Source organism: Phasianus colchicus, chromosome 9, assembly GCF_987193195.1.
Source record: "Phasianus colchicus chromosome 9, bPhaCol1.hap1.1, whole genome shotgun sequence".
Taxonomy (NCBI): Eukaryota; Metazoa; Chordata; class Aves; order Galliformes; family Phasianidae; genus Phasianus; species Phasianus colchicus.
Window position 1 is genome coordinate 18,760,115 of NC_143444.1, and position 17,336 is coordinate 18,777,450.

The following is a 17,336-nucleotide window of genomic DNA, read 5'->3' on the forward strand; positions in this document are numbered from 1 at the left end:
ATAATAATTATTTTCAATTTATTAAGGGTAATAAAGGAAGCCCAGGCTTAGCAGGCCTGGCAGGTTATCCTGGAGCTCGAGGTCCAAACGGATTGCCAGGCATGCCAGGGCGCATGGGAGCAGCTGGGCTAAAGGTATGTACATCAGATCATGTTGTTTGAGTGCAGTACTGCTGATACTGCTCAGTATTCATACCATATGCAGTGAGTAGGGGAATACCATGCTACTGTTAATCATATAAAAAATTGATAGCAGGAGTTATATGAAAGATGTGAGTATGCCTCCTCTGCTTCTACTGATAATATTAATCAGATTCATTTCAGTGGTTTAAAAGCGAAAAAAGGAAACATTATAAATAATTTTCACCATTTAAAGATGAATTTTTCATTTAAAATGGTGATTTGCCGTGTTCTGTGTGATTTCAACAGTAAGCACTTTTTAATGCTTTAAGTTAATTAAAAACTGGGCAGGGAAATACTGTCTGTTATTTTTCATAAAGATATTTTGTAGAAGCTGTGTTCACTGTTATTAGTGTCTATTGCTGATACTTCCAGTCCAGTTTATACTGCTTGGTCTAGACGCTGAACTGAAAAGAGCCGGTTCCTGCACTGAAAAGCTTGCAATCCAAAAAAGACAGGAAATTAAGGGAAAAGGGTTACCAGGTTTTGCAAAGTAAGTATTAGGAGGAGTTGTGCTGAGTCAGGCCAAAAGTCTTTTTTAGAGCTAAAAAGAATCACCAAAGAAAGAGCGTAAGCACAAAACAATCATGAAAGTTGTATGTTACCAATCCAAATTATTTGCAGATTGGTGATCTCCTGAGCTAGACATGATTTCTATGCATTTAATTGTTCTCAGAGAATTCCTCTAGTGTGAACTAGTGTGAACTTGCCTGGTTTCTGTGAGAACTAATGTGAAATTTTAGTCTAACAACAAGGAGTTCCACAGCTATGTTATGCCATGCTCAAAGGATTGTTTTTTAAAATTTACTCCTTATCTTCCTGTTCTGTAATTCACTCTGTGCACTTGAGCACTTTCTCAGGGAGGTACCATACTGGAAATGGCCTAAAATGTGTATATTAAGATGCATTTTCTTCCTATTCACAGGGTGCAGAAGGACTTCAGGGTCATCCAGGAAAACGAGGTAAAAGAGGCCCTCCAGGATCACAAGGTGACCAGGGGCCAGCAGGAGAGGTTGGAGCCAAAGGACAGACTGTACGTAATCACAGCTCTTGAGGCAAAACAACTATTCCAAGAGTTACCAGCATGGAATAAGTGAGGATGCCTGCTCCTATTACAGGGAGAAGATGGAGATCAAGGTTTGATGGGGTTTCAAGGATTCCCAGGTCCAAAAGTATGTGTTTGTTCTTTTTTGTTAGATCTTAAGCCATTTACAGAGTGAAAATATTAGGGAAGAACAGATTTAATCAGCTTTAACAATAATTTGTTCAGAGTGTGTCTGAACTTGTTGGAACACTGTAGCCAGAGCTGTGTACTCCATGTCCAAATATGAATGTTCTGGGTCAGCGAGCTTGGTATTTTCACTGTTACAGCTCTTAGAAATTATCTTCCACTGCTCACAAGAGTTTAAAACAAGCTGATAGCTGATGTTTGGCTAAACTTTCCCTTTGTATTTTCAGGGTCCTGCAGGAGACATTGGCTTAGTTGGAATTCTGGGCCCAAAAGGCCCAACAGGGCAAATTGTAAGTGTTTCACTCCATAAAGGAGATTGTCAGGAAGGCTTGCAGGTTTCACACATTTCCGGCTGAAGGAATCCCCCTTTTTTGTATTAAAAAACCAGAACCCTCTACTCAAAACATTCTCTCTCAGACTGTTTCCACTAGAAGCCCTTTGCTTGGTCTGCCACAATGGTGTGATTACAATGTGGGTGCAGGCACATAAGCAGAGCTGGGATCCCAGTTTTAAGGAAAAAAGCAGGTTTTGCTGACAATAGCACTCTCCTTGTACAACTTTATCTACACAAATTTCTTTATCACTGTCATTTATTTCTCTCTCTTTCTTCTTACTGACCACAATGCTGATTGCATAACTGTCTAACAGGGAAGCATAAAAGAGTCAACCTTTGCCTACAGTGAAAGAGACAAGTACTTAGGCATTGAGAATTAATAAGTAGTCTTTTAAAAATGTATTTCCTTTCTTTTTTCATAAGGTTACTGGTCTGCATTAGTTCATTCTGCATGATACCTTCATGATATTGTACTTTCTTACAAAAATGTGAAAGCATTATATAATATCTGGGAGTGTGCATCCATCTTACTGCATCAAATGGGGGAAGTTTGCAGCACAGGAAGTCTTACTGGAAAACTCTCTTCTCTCACTGCTACCATTGACATTGCAAAACTGCAGTTTAGTTAACCAGATGCAGAGCAAAGGCTTTAGTGACCTTGTTCTAATAGCTGTTTTGTTTTGTTTTTTTAAACATTCCTATACAACATAAACACTGGAAATGAGCTGCTCATTCTAAATGAAACAGAATGGTAAAATCACATTATAACAGTATTTACCGGTAGTCTTACAAGAGTACTTGCGGTCAGTAATATGGCTCAAGATATTAGTGATTGTAGCTCAGTAAATAATTGGTCTTTGGTGGTCAGAGTATTTAAGTTTCCACTTGTTGATTATATAGGAAAGAGCATTCGCTATTCAGAACAAGAATGTTGCCAAAATCTCTTGTATATTTGCCAGTGCTGAGCAACTTGAAACATGGATATGTCATGAGGATTTTCTTCATTTTGAAAACTCAGTCATCTAATTTTTTGTTTGTTTTTTTACAGGGATATATTGGGCCTGTTGGTCAAGAAGGCATTACGGGCCCAACTGGCAGGCCTGTGAGTTTCCCTTTTCTTTCACATACTCTCATTATTCCACCTACCTTCATTTTTAATAATCTGTTTTATGGCTGATCGCTATCTTATTTTGCCACCTGTAAAGAGCAACTAGCAGGACCATCTTTGTACTGTTACTATGCTGGGAAGTTAACATATATGTAATATAAGCATCTGATACAAACAAGATGATGAAAAAAAAAATCATTGTAATGGCATTGTGCTGAAATATAGCATACACAGGACATGGCTTCAGTGGCAGTGAGCAGATCAAGATGTACAATAGCACATGAACTGTCACCTGATTGTCCTTACTCAGACTTAAGACTGCAGCAGTTCTAGAAAAATCTTCTTCTTGGCCTTTCTGATGGCCCTCAGTGCTCTCTAGGTTCCCTAAGGAGGGGAGTTCTGCCCCCATTCCTGTTTCTATTCTGTCTCACTCTCCCTGTGCGTGGGACAGAGCAGCATTACAAGACCACCTGCAGATCCACAGGTTCTGCCTACCATGCCCAAGACACCCATCCCATCCATGGAAGATACATAGAGAAGGTTTATTTTATACCTCCAAATTCCTGATCCATAGAACATGTCAGGAGAATGTCTAAAAGTTGAAATAATAGTCCTCAAAATAACATATTGGAAAGGAGCTCTGTGGAGAAGGACTTGAGTGTCTTGATGGACAACTGGTTGGCCATGAACCAGCAGTGTGCCTTATGGCCAAGGAGGCCAATAGTATCCTGGGGTGCATTAAAAGAGAGTGTGGCCAATAGGTTGAGAGAGGTGATCCTTCCCCTCTACTTTACCCCAGTGAAGCTGCATCTGGAGTATTGTGTCGGTTTCTGGACTTCTCACTTCGAGAAAGACAGGGAACTTTTAGAATGTCCAGCAGAGGGCCACAAAGATGATGAGCGGTTTGGAGCATCTTCTTTACATTGAAAGGCTGAGAGGACTGGGGCTGTTCAGCCTGAAGACTAAGAAGGGCTCTTATCAATGCTTATAAGAATCTGAAGGTTGAGTACCAAGTGAATGTGGCCAGGCTCTTTTTAGTGGTGCCTAGTGGCAGAGCAATGGGCACAAACTGGGACATAAGAAGTTCCATACATGAAGAAATGTTTCTTTATTTTGAGGGTGGTAGAGTGCTGGAACAGATTGCCTGGAGAGGTTGTGGAGCTTCCTTGTCTGGAGATATTCAAAACCAACCTGGATTCTTTCCTGTGCAACCTGCTGAAGGGAATCTGCTTTAGTTGGACTAGATGATCTCTTGAGGTCCCTTCCAACCATTACTATTCTGCGATTCCACTATAAAATTAATATATATGACTATTTAAAAGTAAAAAATAAAAGGAGAAGGGATAATTCGTCTGATAACTAGACTTCTCTTTCCACCTGTTGGGAAAAAGGCAACACTTTAAGTCTTTCTGTATTCATTTCACTGCCACATAGGAGGAAATCAGTTCTATGTAAATGTTCAAAGGTTTTAATAGACTTTATATTGAATGTAACACAGCATAAATGAAAAAACAGCTAAAAATGCCATGGAGACAGAAACACAGCATGTAATCTGGCTGTGAGAAAAGAACTTACAAAAGTGGATATGTAACCAATGGATTTCTTCAGTGGCAGAGGGCACCATGTTTGGCTTCCAGTTCGTTAGATGGTGAAACACTTATCTCCCACTAAGATGGATCAGATTGGAGAGTACAGCCTATTGAAAGGGAGAACACTGGCAGTTAAAATTACTGAGAAAAGAATGTATCAGCAATCTGAAAAAAAAATACAGTTTTTCAAATATAGGAATTACAGGCTGTTTTCAAACAATTTATTCTTCTAATAATGCAGAAAAATTAAAGCCCCAGAGCTGTAAATACTTCCACAGGTGGACTTTTCGTGGGAGCTGTATGACTCTCTCATACTGATTTGCTGAAGTCCTAGAAGCTAGAAAGTATGCTGGCTTAACAGCTTCTCTTTCTTACAGGGACCGAGAGGTGAGAAGGGCACGAGGGGTGAAATGGTAAGCTGAAACCACTTCTGTGCTTTGATTTGCTTGGCTGTGTGAAAAGTATTCCTGTGTGACACTGAATGCACTCCTGCTTGCTCTGCCAGCTGGAGGGCTCTGTTGTGCTGGGCAAAGCTCTGTCTTGAAGGCTAGGACTGCAAGTCAAAAGCTTGACTTCTCCTTGTGCACGCAGGCTCCTGTTGCAAACAATATGGCTCCCAGTCATATAGCAGGCACGTACCCCACATCTGTTATGGTTCAGATCTAAAAGCAGAATCTTCTGTTTGTTGTCAGCACTCCAGTGCCTCACAGCAGGGTGTGCATACAGCACCATGTATTGTGCCTGCATGCTCTTGTCTGGAGAGGGAGAAGCCAGGAGCTGGAGGCTGGTGTAAATGTACTGCATGCCAGCTGTGGATACAGCAGGCAGCACTGATAGCTAATCAAGCTGTGCTTTCATTCTTCAATAAGAAGAGTACATTATTTCTTGTCCACTATTAAATGTTTGGTTTTATTTAAAAATTGTGTTAGAGATAGTAAAGCATTCAACTAATGATGGCTACCTGAAAAGCCAGTGTAAATTCATCTTTTTTACAGCAAATGTGAATGCAGTTTCAGTTGATACATACGGCATTAGTTTGTAACAATCACTTCCTGTTCCTGGCCAATGCAACATTGTTCCTGCTACTCTTACCCTGCCTTTCATCTCACCTCACAAAGGTCATTTAGTTTCACATTTTAATGGATTATGATTTTATTATCCACCTACTTACGGTTCCAACCTAACTGCTTTATTAAGTTTTTGAAAAAATAAATCATAAAAACTCAAATAATTAAGGTTTAGAATGAAGCTTTTCTGTATTTCTCTCAAGAAGCTTTCCTCACTGATCCTAATGTGACAATTCCTATCTCAGAGTAAGAGGAAACTAGGCTCTCAATTCTTTCTATTAACCATCTTAAAAGTTTCTCATCTTTTATTTAAAGAATGCCTGTAACAGCACAGAGCTAGAAATGTGGGCACACACATGCAAACATACGCACAAAAAGCAGTGAAAAAAAATATCTTTTCCATTAGTGGTACTGCTCCTTAAGAAATTACCTAAATCATGAATTCCTCTTTTAAGATTTTTTTTTCTGAACAAGGATGCTTAATTTTGAACTACACAAAGTGCAGCAGTTTTCAATAGGTAGCCCAGATAAGGGCATATTTCCAACTGTTTTTGCGTATGAGGGAGATAAAGTGATTTGCATCCAACTGCATGTTCTGAGTTTGCATTTATAGCTTTAAAATTGATATTTGCATTCATGCTAGAATCATGAAAATTTCAACTTTTCTGTAAGATTTTAAGTTTTAGTTAAAAATTTTTAGTCTTTCAGGAATAGTATTCAATACTAGAAAGAAATTTTCTCTCATCCTCTGAAAAACATAGAATATAAAGTCATATCTCCTTGTTTAGTTAAAACTTAAGGTCCCCTAGGCTATTTCTAGAGAAAATTTGGTAGTCAGAAACAGAGGGTTCTTAGAATAAAATGAAAATTATTTTCCAATTCAAAATAATCATATTGCTGTCATTAAAACATTGAGAAAGTCATGGAAAGCTTTATAGAATATTGTTTCAGAATTCTGACATTTCTGAAAGTGTTTTAACTTACCTAGTTTAAGGTTACTGTTGGTTTTTATTTTTTTTAATTTCAGGGCATGTCATTAGTAATAAAAAAATAATAAAAAAAAATAGTAGATTATAATATAGAGTCATAGGATAATCCAGGTTGTTTGGACCATGAGGTATTTCACACCCAAAGCTTTGTATAAAGTAGAATCAGCTTTGCAATCAGACTGCATAACTCAGATCTGTATTCAGACGAGTCTTGAAAACTCCCAGGAATGAAGATTGGATAATCTTCTGGGGCAAGCGTTCCAGCACTTAACTATCCTATGGTTAAAAGTAAAGTAAAATGTGATAAAGCAGAGTCTGTAATTTTCTATTACAATCTATTATCTCAGATTTACAGTCATTAACAACAGCTAATACACTGTACAGTATATCAGAGTACTATGTCTTTGTTACGATTTACCCATTCTGAGACGCAGTGGAATAATATCAAAATAGCAAAAGTAGTCATGGAAACGTTACCATTTGGGGATTCCAGTTTTTCTTTCTTAAATCATTTCTATTGATTTTAAATAAATATTTTACTTCGTTTCTTCAAAAGTTTCTGAAAGCATGTAAAATATGGACATCCATGGAGCTGGTCATGTTTTCAAAGTTAAACATGTCTATCAATGCATGTGAAATCAGTGTTAGAAGAAGGCTGGAGTTTTGCCCTTTGAACTTCTGTACTAGCATAGAGCGTGGTTAAAGAATTAAAGAGCACACTAAAACTAACAGCTCTATTATCTGCTTTTGTTATCAACTGCAATTATACTCAGTACACTGGAATTATACTGGAATTGTCTCACTTAAATTCTAGTATGATCAAAGGATAAATGAAGTGGATTTGTAAAGGTAATCCCATACATTCCAGTGAAACATTCTGCAATTAGCTTAATCCATAAAAAGTGTAATTCAATCTTATTCTGCTGCTATGTAACAGAAAGAAAGAATATAACACCTTTACAGGATTTTTAACAGACTCTATATAGTTTGGCTATATTCTGAAGACTTTTGAAAGTAATTGATACAGGTCTTTTAAGTTTTAATGCATTCAGGAAATTTAATATCCCCTCCAAAGAAGTTTACTGCAGTTAACAAATTGCATTCAATTTTTATCTTTTTTCCCAGATTGGTTTTATTGGCATGGTGACAGTGAATCAATACAAGTCCCATTCCTCTTTTGCAAAGTCCCTTAAAAGCATTAGAACAGTGCAGCTGGGGATTTTTAAATATTCAGTTCTGCGTCAGAAGCACCATAGTTTTCATCTGTTCTAATCCCAGAAGTTTTGAAGTTTTAAAATTGTGACATATGTCAAGAATATAGAATATTAACTGAAGTATTCGATCATCTGGAAAATTCCCTGGAATTTCTAAATTTCAACACCCAGAGAACAAAGGCATCTATTCATCAGAGAGCAGTGGTTACTTAGGGATGAACTGTTGGAGACTTTGTGCCTTGCTTGACCTGGTGTTTGCATAATCCAGTTCTGAACCAAGATAAACAAGTATGTCCTCACATGGTCAAATTTGTCTGTCAAGGTTCTCTTTTGCACTTTCATTTCATACTAAAGATACTTCTCCAAGCACAATCGTAGAGAGTAGCTGTGCATCCGCATGGCATTGAAGGTATCCCACAGCAGTCCAACAGCAGCTGAGCTGCTGATGTGATTGACTAAATGTGGAGGTCAGTTCTGTGATATTCAGTTTGTTTGTATCAGCCAAGGTCTACCACAAAATAGTGAAGTAGATATCATCTCCGTGAACTCATCTCCCATCTGTTTCGTAATAAAAACAGAAATAAAAAATCTGTTTTGTAGCAAAAATAATATGTCTCTTTCATAGTAAAGGATTTCAAAGGAAATTTCAAGCTGTGCAGTAATCAAAATCAGAATAAAAATGGAAGGTGAGGTACTTGCCACAGGACTTGCAGTGTTTTCTGTACTACTGCATATGCTAAAGTGACTCATCCTTTGAAATCCATTTTCCAAAACTAATCATTAATGCCTTTATAAAATAACAGCAAACTTACCTACAAAATGACTTAAGAGTTCCTTCTATGGTTACAAGTGGATGAAACATAAATAGGATTGGGGTGCATCAGTTAAAAAAATGACTTTCAGTCATTAAATTATACTATTAAGTTTGTCTTTCTTATGTATCAGAAGACCATACCTCTAAATTCTCAGGAACAGCTTGTTTCAGTTCTCATACAGAACATGCATAAAGCATAAGTCTCAGCCTCTGGTTGGTATAGCTCTAGTGCTGGGAATGACGTGACAGCAGCAGTGCAGCACCTGAACCCCTCTGGCATGAGAAGAGCAGGTGACATGCAGGCACTCATCCCCTTGAGCAGCTGTGGAAGTCATCATAATCCCATCAGATACACTTTCAGGTGGCTGCCATGTGCTCTACCTTATGAGTATGTGTAGAAATAGTAAGAAATACAGCTGCTATTGTCTCAATAAAGATGAATTTGGAGCCTAAATAAATCAGTGCTATTTACTTTGAGGTCCTCTTTATTTAAATATGCATAAATCACAGAATTCTGTGAAATCAATGTAAGATTGAATCCATTCTTATCTGAGCCTTTTCCAGCTGGACCAGCTGCAGCCCGTGGTCAGCAGTTGTAGCTCGCAGTGACTCTCACACAGATCTTGTTGTGAAATCTCACAGCAGGAATACTTCTTATTGCTATGCTAAGTGGTTTATGAGTTGATACCTCCTTGGCTAGACTAACCTCACAATATTTGCTGCATTACCATGTCAGATAAGATTATTTCTCTTTTGGCAGAAACAATTCTGGCATGACTATGGTGGCATATGAATGCTTTTGCTGGAACAGCTCATTGTGCTTGAATAATTGGTATACACTGCAGTAGCTAAGGAGTGCTTTGCTTAAATAAACTCAGATAGGTTAAATGGTTTTATTCATGCATAATGCAGATCTGCTCTGTGCCTTTCATTTCTCTCTTTTGCTTGTATTGTATTGCTGTCACCTACTCTTTTGCTTGTCACCGTTCTTGGTATTGTTTATGTTACAGCAGCTCCTAGAGGCTTTCAGTATATAGGGAATGGAGAAGGGAATTTAACAGATACAGGTATCATTCTGTCTTAGTGCGAGTAGAAAGGCTCATTCACATGAGGAAGACTGTGTTTGGAAGGGTATGTATACAACCCTAAGGCAAAACTGAAGCTCAGGTTTAAGACTATGAACCATAGGCACTGTGAGCTAGGGCCAAGCAGCTGTCCTCCCCTCTTCCCCACCATATTATCCTACATGCTGAAGTGATGGCCCCTAAGGTCAGGAGTATGGACATAATGTCATTAATATAGAGGAAGCTGCAATATTTCTGTTAAACAAGTGGCCTAATGCATTCTACCTGAAAAGTATGACTGCTGGTAAATGGAGCTGACAAATGCCCTGAAGATATCTGTGGAGACAAGAAAATCAGTCAGTTCTTTTTGACAGCCTATAACATTTTTACAATGCTTTTATGATAGTTCGTCCACTATAGTATTTGTATCAGCAATATGCACATAGTGCTGGCGTGTTGTATGATATGTTATGTAGTCATACTTTGAGTAAGAATGACTTTTATAGCAAATGTAGTCAGATAAACAAGTTTTGTTAACTAGCCAACCCAGCAATACTCAAAAGAGTATTCCACATTCACAGAGATGGTACCTTAAGAATATTAACCATTACAGTTTTACGAAGGCCCATACCACAAACCTCTTGATTTCGCTGTATGTATTGTAGCATTTTGTGATTTAAAAAATACATAATTATAAAAGCAGAGATGTCCAGCTGTAACTGTTGCATTTTATCTCTATTTCTTCCAGGGACCCCAGGGACCTCAGGGCCAGACAGGGGCACCTGTAAGTGCATTTTAAAAATGCCTGTGTTTTTGCATTGTGATTGCTTTCTATAAATGTGTGAAGAATCTAATACGTAGTTTCTCCTATTTTCCAGGGGTCGCCTGGGCCACCAGGACCAAGAGTAAGTACTGTAAATAACCTGACTACAATACAGTCCTCAGGCTCAGTGTTTGAAACACCCTAAAGGTGTATATAATCTGAGAACTGGGGCCAACCACAAGGCACAGTTGTTTGCATGGCTTCCTTAATTTGTTAAAAATAAACAAGCCCTGTGTCTGCTCTGCACATCTCATGAGGTGTAGAGAATGAAGATACACAAGGGAATGTCTTTCCATTTTAAAGTCTGCATTTAGGTCAGTCTAGGTATTTCATTTTTTCTTTTACACATAATGAAAATGTCTTCAATTTGTAGCAGCACAGACCCTGCAGTTACAGATCACCAGATATTTTCAGAGCTCAGTTATGCTCCGGTCAAACTTTTTCACCTCAGTTTTCCTCTTCCTTCCTTGGCCAACAACCTGCAACTCTGGCAGTTCTTCTAGACAAAGTCTTCTCAGCAGGAGTGATGTTTTCAGTTGATAGAAGTCCTGCGATCTTTCCTCCACAAAAGTCAGATGAGAGAATATGGCATAAACAGCACCTATTTAACTAGATCAAACATTCTTTATATGCTGATCTTGAAAGGTGTAACACCTTTTCACACTTGTGCAGATTAGTTTTCTCAACTGTACAAATTAAATGGCTGGGAGGGATTAATTGAGGTATTGATCTGTAACTATTATTGTAGCACATTTTTTTCCAGCTTCCAGGAATATGATCATGAAAATGGGGACGGGGATGTGAATAAAAATCAAATAATGCTTTATCATGGCGTGAGCTTGTTTTCTTTGGGGAGGGCAAATTTGGTTTGAAAAGTATTTGCTGCGAATTATTTTCTAAAATGGCAACATTATGATCATCTTTATGTTCCTACAAAAATGCTCAGAACTTTTTCTCCTGCAATTTAGAATATTTCTGTTCACTTTTCATGTTCCAAAATATGTTTTCTGTTTTCAGAAACTTGTGGACATCAATGCTGCTGTTCAGGCTTTGATTGCATCAAATGCTGCATTGCAGATGGAGGTAATGTATTACACTGTATTTACCTTGTCATACAGGATATGCAGTTGGAGCATAGGTTGCTCCAAAAGTAATGCCTCCTATTCATTTCCTTGGAAACTACAACACCTACAAAGAGCATGGTGGTACTATCTCAGTTACTTAGCGTTACGTTTTAATGTCATCACAACCATTAGTTGATTTGCGTGGATGAGCTGATTTCACTCTTCATTTGTGGTATGACAGCTGTGTATGACTGTCTGGAACATGGCTTGTCTTTCACGCTGCAATTGCCATTTCTGAAACACACCACTCTTAATGACACACTGCCTCATGGTGCTGACATTCACTGTGTGATCTCCTTAAATGTTCAGCAAATGGTAATGGATGTCAGTGGGTGCCATATTTTCCTGAGGGAGGAATTCAGTGACACCCCTTTTCTTCATCCATGTCAAACTCCAGGTTGTCAGACTGCCCCTCTGCTGCCATTTGTCACACAGCAACAACATGTAATGGGATATTGGTGGGAAGGTTCAACCTCTACTGCCATAACACCAACATCTGCCTCTGGTGTCATGGGCCAACATAAAATAGGAGGTATTACTTCTGGAGCAGCCCTAGTACAAACAGTATTTGAGGACAGAACAGGGCTTCTCTGAAGGAACTTAATTTAAAACAAATCACGGACTGCAAGTAATTGTTGAAAAATATAGTTAAATAGGCAGAGATATGTAAGATGCCACTTAAATGAAACTGAAGAAAACAGCAGCATTTCTACCTTTTTATCACAATTAACAGAGACTAAAATGTATCAGCTACCACAAATAGGGGACCATAACAATTCAGCTACAGATAATAGTGACATTTGGGCCTTGATCCAAAAAGAACTTACACACATACTTACCTGTATGCAGGAGTGTGGTCTCACTGATGGCAAGAAAACTCCTTACTTGTGTGAAGTCAAACATATTTTCATATATTCTCTAGATTAAGTCTAAGAATAGATTTCACTACTCAGAATCTATAACTGCTACATTTACTGTAAAAATGCACTAACTTTTTTCCTTTTTTCTTTTTCTCCCATATCCAATACTTCTGTCAACATGTCATACTGATATATTTACATGATCTTAAACTGTCTGTAACTTCACTGGCTCTGATAATTTTAATGAAACACACTAATTTTTTTATTGGGATGTGTTATTCCCACCCTGTTCTATATGGCTGATCGCATGTATTACAAATGATTCTGTCTGGCTCTTCCATGGCCATTGGATGTTTACTGCATGTACTGCTGTCGTCTCTCTTCTCTGTGGTAACACATTTGCTAACGGCCCCTGGCAGAGATACCAGAATACTGAAGTAACTTTACTGGATCACAGTACAGAGATATACAAAACACTGCACTACCTTAGCAATTTACTGCACAGCATCAAGAACCCCCTTGGCACACGGGACAACCCAGCACGCATCTGCAGGGACTTGCTCAGCTGTGAGCGGAAAGTGTCCGATGGTAAGTGTTTCCTCAGAGCTTCAACATGGCACGGCTCTGAGCTGTGTTGCTTCCAAGTGATACTTCCCATGTCCATATTCTGGCGTATAGATTTGTTTTTATTAAATTCTGTTGCAGTTTGTCACTGCCATCTTTATTTTATCTTTTATGTATGATAAAATTTCTGAATGTTAACATATGTAGCTAGCTAGTATTATATAGATATCAGAGATGATATATAGAAGTAAAGAAGTGGCCAGAAATTTTCAAACTGAATCCCATTTTGTGATCAAAAGTTTCCCAAATATTTATAGTCAGTCAGAAATGATTTTTGTGTGGATTAGATTCTAGATTGCTAATAAGAAAATTGTGTACCACAGCCCACCAGAGGCAGATAAACTGGCAGGAGCTAATATTTTAGCAGGTGTCAAATTAATGGTTCAAACTAAAATAATTATTTGAATGTGTAATGTCAATACTGTGACATAATTTACTTTCTGAGCAGCTAATAGACTTGCTCAGCATCCGTTGTTAATAGAATTATGGAAGCGGAAAGACTTCCATGTTCCCTTTCATCCATTTCCCAGTGAAACTACGGTAATAACAAATTTAATACTTGCCAAGAATTGTGAATATTTTAGTAAATTTCTTAGTAATGATTATATTTTGGTTTCATTTTCCCTCTGGGATTCTACACTAATAGGAAAGTACTGGATTGACCCCAACATTGGCTGCCCTTCTGATGCCATTGAAGTTTTCTGCAACTTCACCGCAGGTGGTCAGACATGTTTAACACCACCATCTGTGACAAAGGTATGCGTGGCATCCTGAGGAAATCTTCCTGCAGCTGAGCTTTGAACAAATAGCTGCTTATTTACTGACCTCAAAAGAAACTGTGAGATTTCAGGGGAATAGGGGAGCGAGGATGTTGTGTGCACCTTTGGGAAGAACACTTCATATGCTCTGATCAGGGAGTTACAGAACATCTAGAGACAGTATATGTTACTGTGACTGTCACTTTCTTCATTTACTCATCTTCCACGCTCATGAAATCCTTTCGTTTTTCTTTATACCTTTCTAAACAAGCCATAGAAATAAGCCTGAAATGTTTCTAAGCTACATTAGTAACTCGTCTCTGAGGGCAGCTAAGAGTGTAAATGTCATTACTTCTCAACACCTGGCTACTGCTGAATGCCTCGTTAGGTAAAGGCTGCTTTCTTTTACGTAATTAGTCTGTGCTCCTCAGTACACATAGTCATTAAACCACTGTGAGTAGTGAAGATGTTACATTTATAGTGGTCTGCATATACAGTTAAGCCACTGAAGAACATCAGAAATGACTCCCATATGCATTCCTGCATTAGTAAGGTCCCTGAACATGGTCTACTCTTGGAGAAATTCTTGTTGAGTAATGAGCAACTGAATTTTATGTCTAAAATCAAACCATGCTTATGATTTTCAGTCTGTTAGCAGAATGTAGATATTGACAGGCAGAATCTATGCTCTAAGACTAATTAGCAGAATGGTGCAACTGCAACTAAAACACTTTGTTTGAATCACAGGATCCTTTGCCTTAATTTCCTGATTTTAAAAACAGTGTTTTCTGCCCAGCTATGTTCCAACAGCACTCGTGGGCATTAGTAAATGTTTCTTTTAAGCTTTGAAAATTACCTAGAAAGTTTCTGTTTGAAATAATCACTATTATAGAACTGAATAGCTCTCCTAAAGAATACAAATCATGCTTTTCATCACCAATCCCAATGTGTGAACATTCATGCATGCTCCCATGTGTAAACAGTGCACCCACCTATGCATGTCATTTGGTGTTGAATGTGACCATTCAGTGTGTTAAGTATAACAGCAAATTTCTTTTGGAACTTAGCTGGAGTTTGGCATTGGAAAAGTGCAGATGAACTTTCTTCATTTACTGAGCTCAGAAGCAACCCACAGTATCACAGTTCACTGTCTGAACACACCGATGTGGGGATTAAGTGAGGCAGGAGGTCAGAAGACATCTGTTAGCTTCAAAGGTTGGAATGGACAAGTGTTTAAAGCCAATTCACTACTTGAACCGAAGGTGCTTGTGGATGAATGCATGGTAAGTACTTTTTAGCACTGTGATAATGGAAGAAATGGCATTTGTTGAGTTACTCAGTTTCTTTACAAGCTGCTGGAAGAAGCAATGCTTACTGCACTTCTCTCACCCTTTAAGCACAGCCTCCATTTGTGTTTTGAATCTTGTCTTTGATGTGAATTTAATATTCCACCTCTGTGTGTTGCAGATTCAGGATGGCAGCTGGCACAAGACACAGTTCTTTTTTCACACTCAGGACACCAATCAGCTTCCAGTTGTTCAAGTTCATACACTTCCTCATCTCAAACCAGGACAGCAGCACTTCATAGAAAGTGGCCTGGTGTGCTTCCTTTGAGTTTTGTGTCCTGGTTCCTTTGCATCAGTGCAGGACTGCTGCGGAGTGAGTGTGAGAGTAATGAATGAGGCAAAATTGCTTTCAAACTGAAGAATCATTTTGAACGTATTTGGTTAAAGAACCTCAGGAAGAAGGAGAAACGGCATTTAAAAACAAAGAAAAGAAAGAAAAGACTACAACAATCTTCCTTAAGTATTTAAATCTCTTTTTAATACTGATTGGTGCTTTCTTGCATAAATTCCTGGAACTGAATATCTGAGCATGGAATTTTTCAGGACCTCTGGTGTTCTTGACGATCTGTATGACAGCACAGCAAAGGAACACCCTGAGGAAAGCTGGAGACACACAATACCACGGAGCAATACTGGCTAATGCTCCTAAATGTGCAATAGCTATATCTGAAAAGTGAACTATGCCACAATACCAGAAGTCGCCTTTTTCTCAGTTCTGTAGTAGTCCTTTGTGGACACACACATCTTAACAGATGACACACTACCTCTTACTTGTTCCCTGTCTGTGATGCCTTGGTGCTCTTTGTAACACAAGGTGCTGGTGGCCTTAACAGAGATTTTGTGAGTCCATTTTTACCTTTCAGACTGTATGTGCCGGTTACATCAGGATCTGTTTCTGTTATCAAGGTACTTATTTTAAATCATTGGCCACATATTTCACTACAACTAAAACATTATTTATGTGGATTTCTTGTTTAAAATATTTTTGCATAGTGTTGTGGAAATGGCATATGAGACAGCACGTTGTATATAATGCATATAGTCAAAACACTTAGCTTTACAGCCATTGTAAACAACAGCCCGTTGTAGAAGAGCTACCTACAGTAGTTTTCAGTTTTTTCAGTTAACTTTTTTTGAATGAAAAGGCATCTTAAGATGATATAGTGTGTATATATTTGTAACTCATTAAATCTCCTACAGCACGTCTTTTGAAAGGGGGCTGTTATGTTATAATCAGCATTTCATCCACTTAGACATGTCATTTTTTTTTTGTAATATTATTAGATCATTTCAGTTTCCTTAAATTAAACCTAAAATGTTCAACCATCTTCTTTTGTTTAAAGAAACAAAATAAAACAATTTTACAATTAAGGAAAACACGCTTTATAAAGATATCCCTCAACATCTTATCAATCAAAAACCTGCTGAGTATTTCATGAAGATGGTGCCAAACCACACCGGGGAGCAGAGAAGCATTCAAACAACTTGTTTAACTGTCTCAATCCATAGGAAATCGTACTTAAAATATAATAAAATAAGATTCCACACTACCACTTTGTCTTTATTATTCTGTTTCGTGTTGTATAGTTCATTCTCAGCAATGAGGAAAGGTACTTTTCAGGTGGCCATGCTTCATTTACCAAGGGCAGATGAGCAGTTGTTGTGCCATGAAGTATTGCAAGAGTGACAGTAGTCAGTTCTACACAGTAAGGTAGATACACGCCCTGTGTTTTCTGTTAAACCATCGAGTTTATTCCCTGTTGAAGAAATCTGACAAAAGACAAATGAAGATTATAGAATGGTACAAGCTCAGAGAATGTTTCTTTCTCTGTTGTTTTTGCATTCTCATGGTTGTTACTCTCTGACCGAACCACAGATGTTTGCTCTTAGTTTGGCTCTGGAGCTGACACTGTGATAAATGGGTTTATTGATTTATTTATTTCTAAGAATGTCATCTCTTAGAAAGTGCTCTGCTTCACGGGTGCTTTTCAGTCCTGTGGCCTTTCTTTCGGAAACCTTTCTTTTGGAAATTCCTTATAGCCCATGTTTATGGTTTTTGTTAAATCGCTTTTGAGAGAAAACAAAACAAAACAATTTATAAAACGAGCAGCTTGGAGTATTATTGCAGTTACGATAAAAATGCAACTGCCGTGCAGACAGCACGAAAAGTTGGGGCTGGGACACGCACAGGCAGCACTGTGCCTCGGCGCCA

The 17,336-nt window shown here is 38.2% G+C and overlaps 1 protein-coding gene across 1 annotated transcript in view; it reads left to right on the plus strand.

Moving 5' to 3' along the window:
* COL24A1 (collagen type XXIV alpha 1 chain) overlaps positions 1-16,966 on the plus strand; it is a 119,067-nt gene extending 102,101 nt beyond the window's left edge. The window contains exons 48-60 of the mRNA XM_090146412.1: positions 27-134; positions 1,105-1,212; positions 1,298-1,351; positions 1,638-1,700; positions 2,793-2,846; positions 4,819-4,854; positions 10,338-10,373; positions 10,468-10,494; positions 11,430-11,495; positions 12,816-12,984; positions 13,667-13,776; positions 14,846-15,061; positions 15,246-16,966. Coding sequence (XP_090002538.1) covers positions 27-134; positions 1,105-1,212; positions 1,298-1,351; positions 1,638-1,700; positions 2,793-2,846; positions 4,819-4,854; positions 10,338-10,373; positions 10,468-10,494; positions 11,430-11,495; positions 12,816-12,984; positions 13,667-13,776; positions 14,846-15,061; positions 15,246-15,392 — 1,194 coding nt within the window. The 3' untranslated portion in view covers positions 15,393-16,966. The remainder of the gene's footprint in view (positions 1-26; positions 135-1,104; positions 1,213-1,297; positions 1,352-1,637; positions 1,701-2,792; positions 2,847-4,818; positions 4,855-10,337; positions 10,374-10,467; positions 10,495-11,429; positions 11,496-12,815; positions 12,985-13,666; positions 13,777-14,845; positions 15,062-15,245) is intronic.
* The last annotated feature ends 370 nt before the right edge of the window (positions 16,967-17,336 follow it).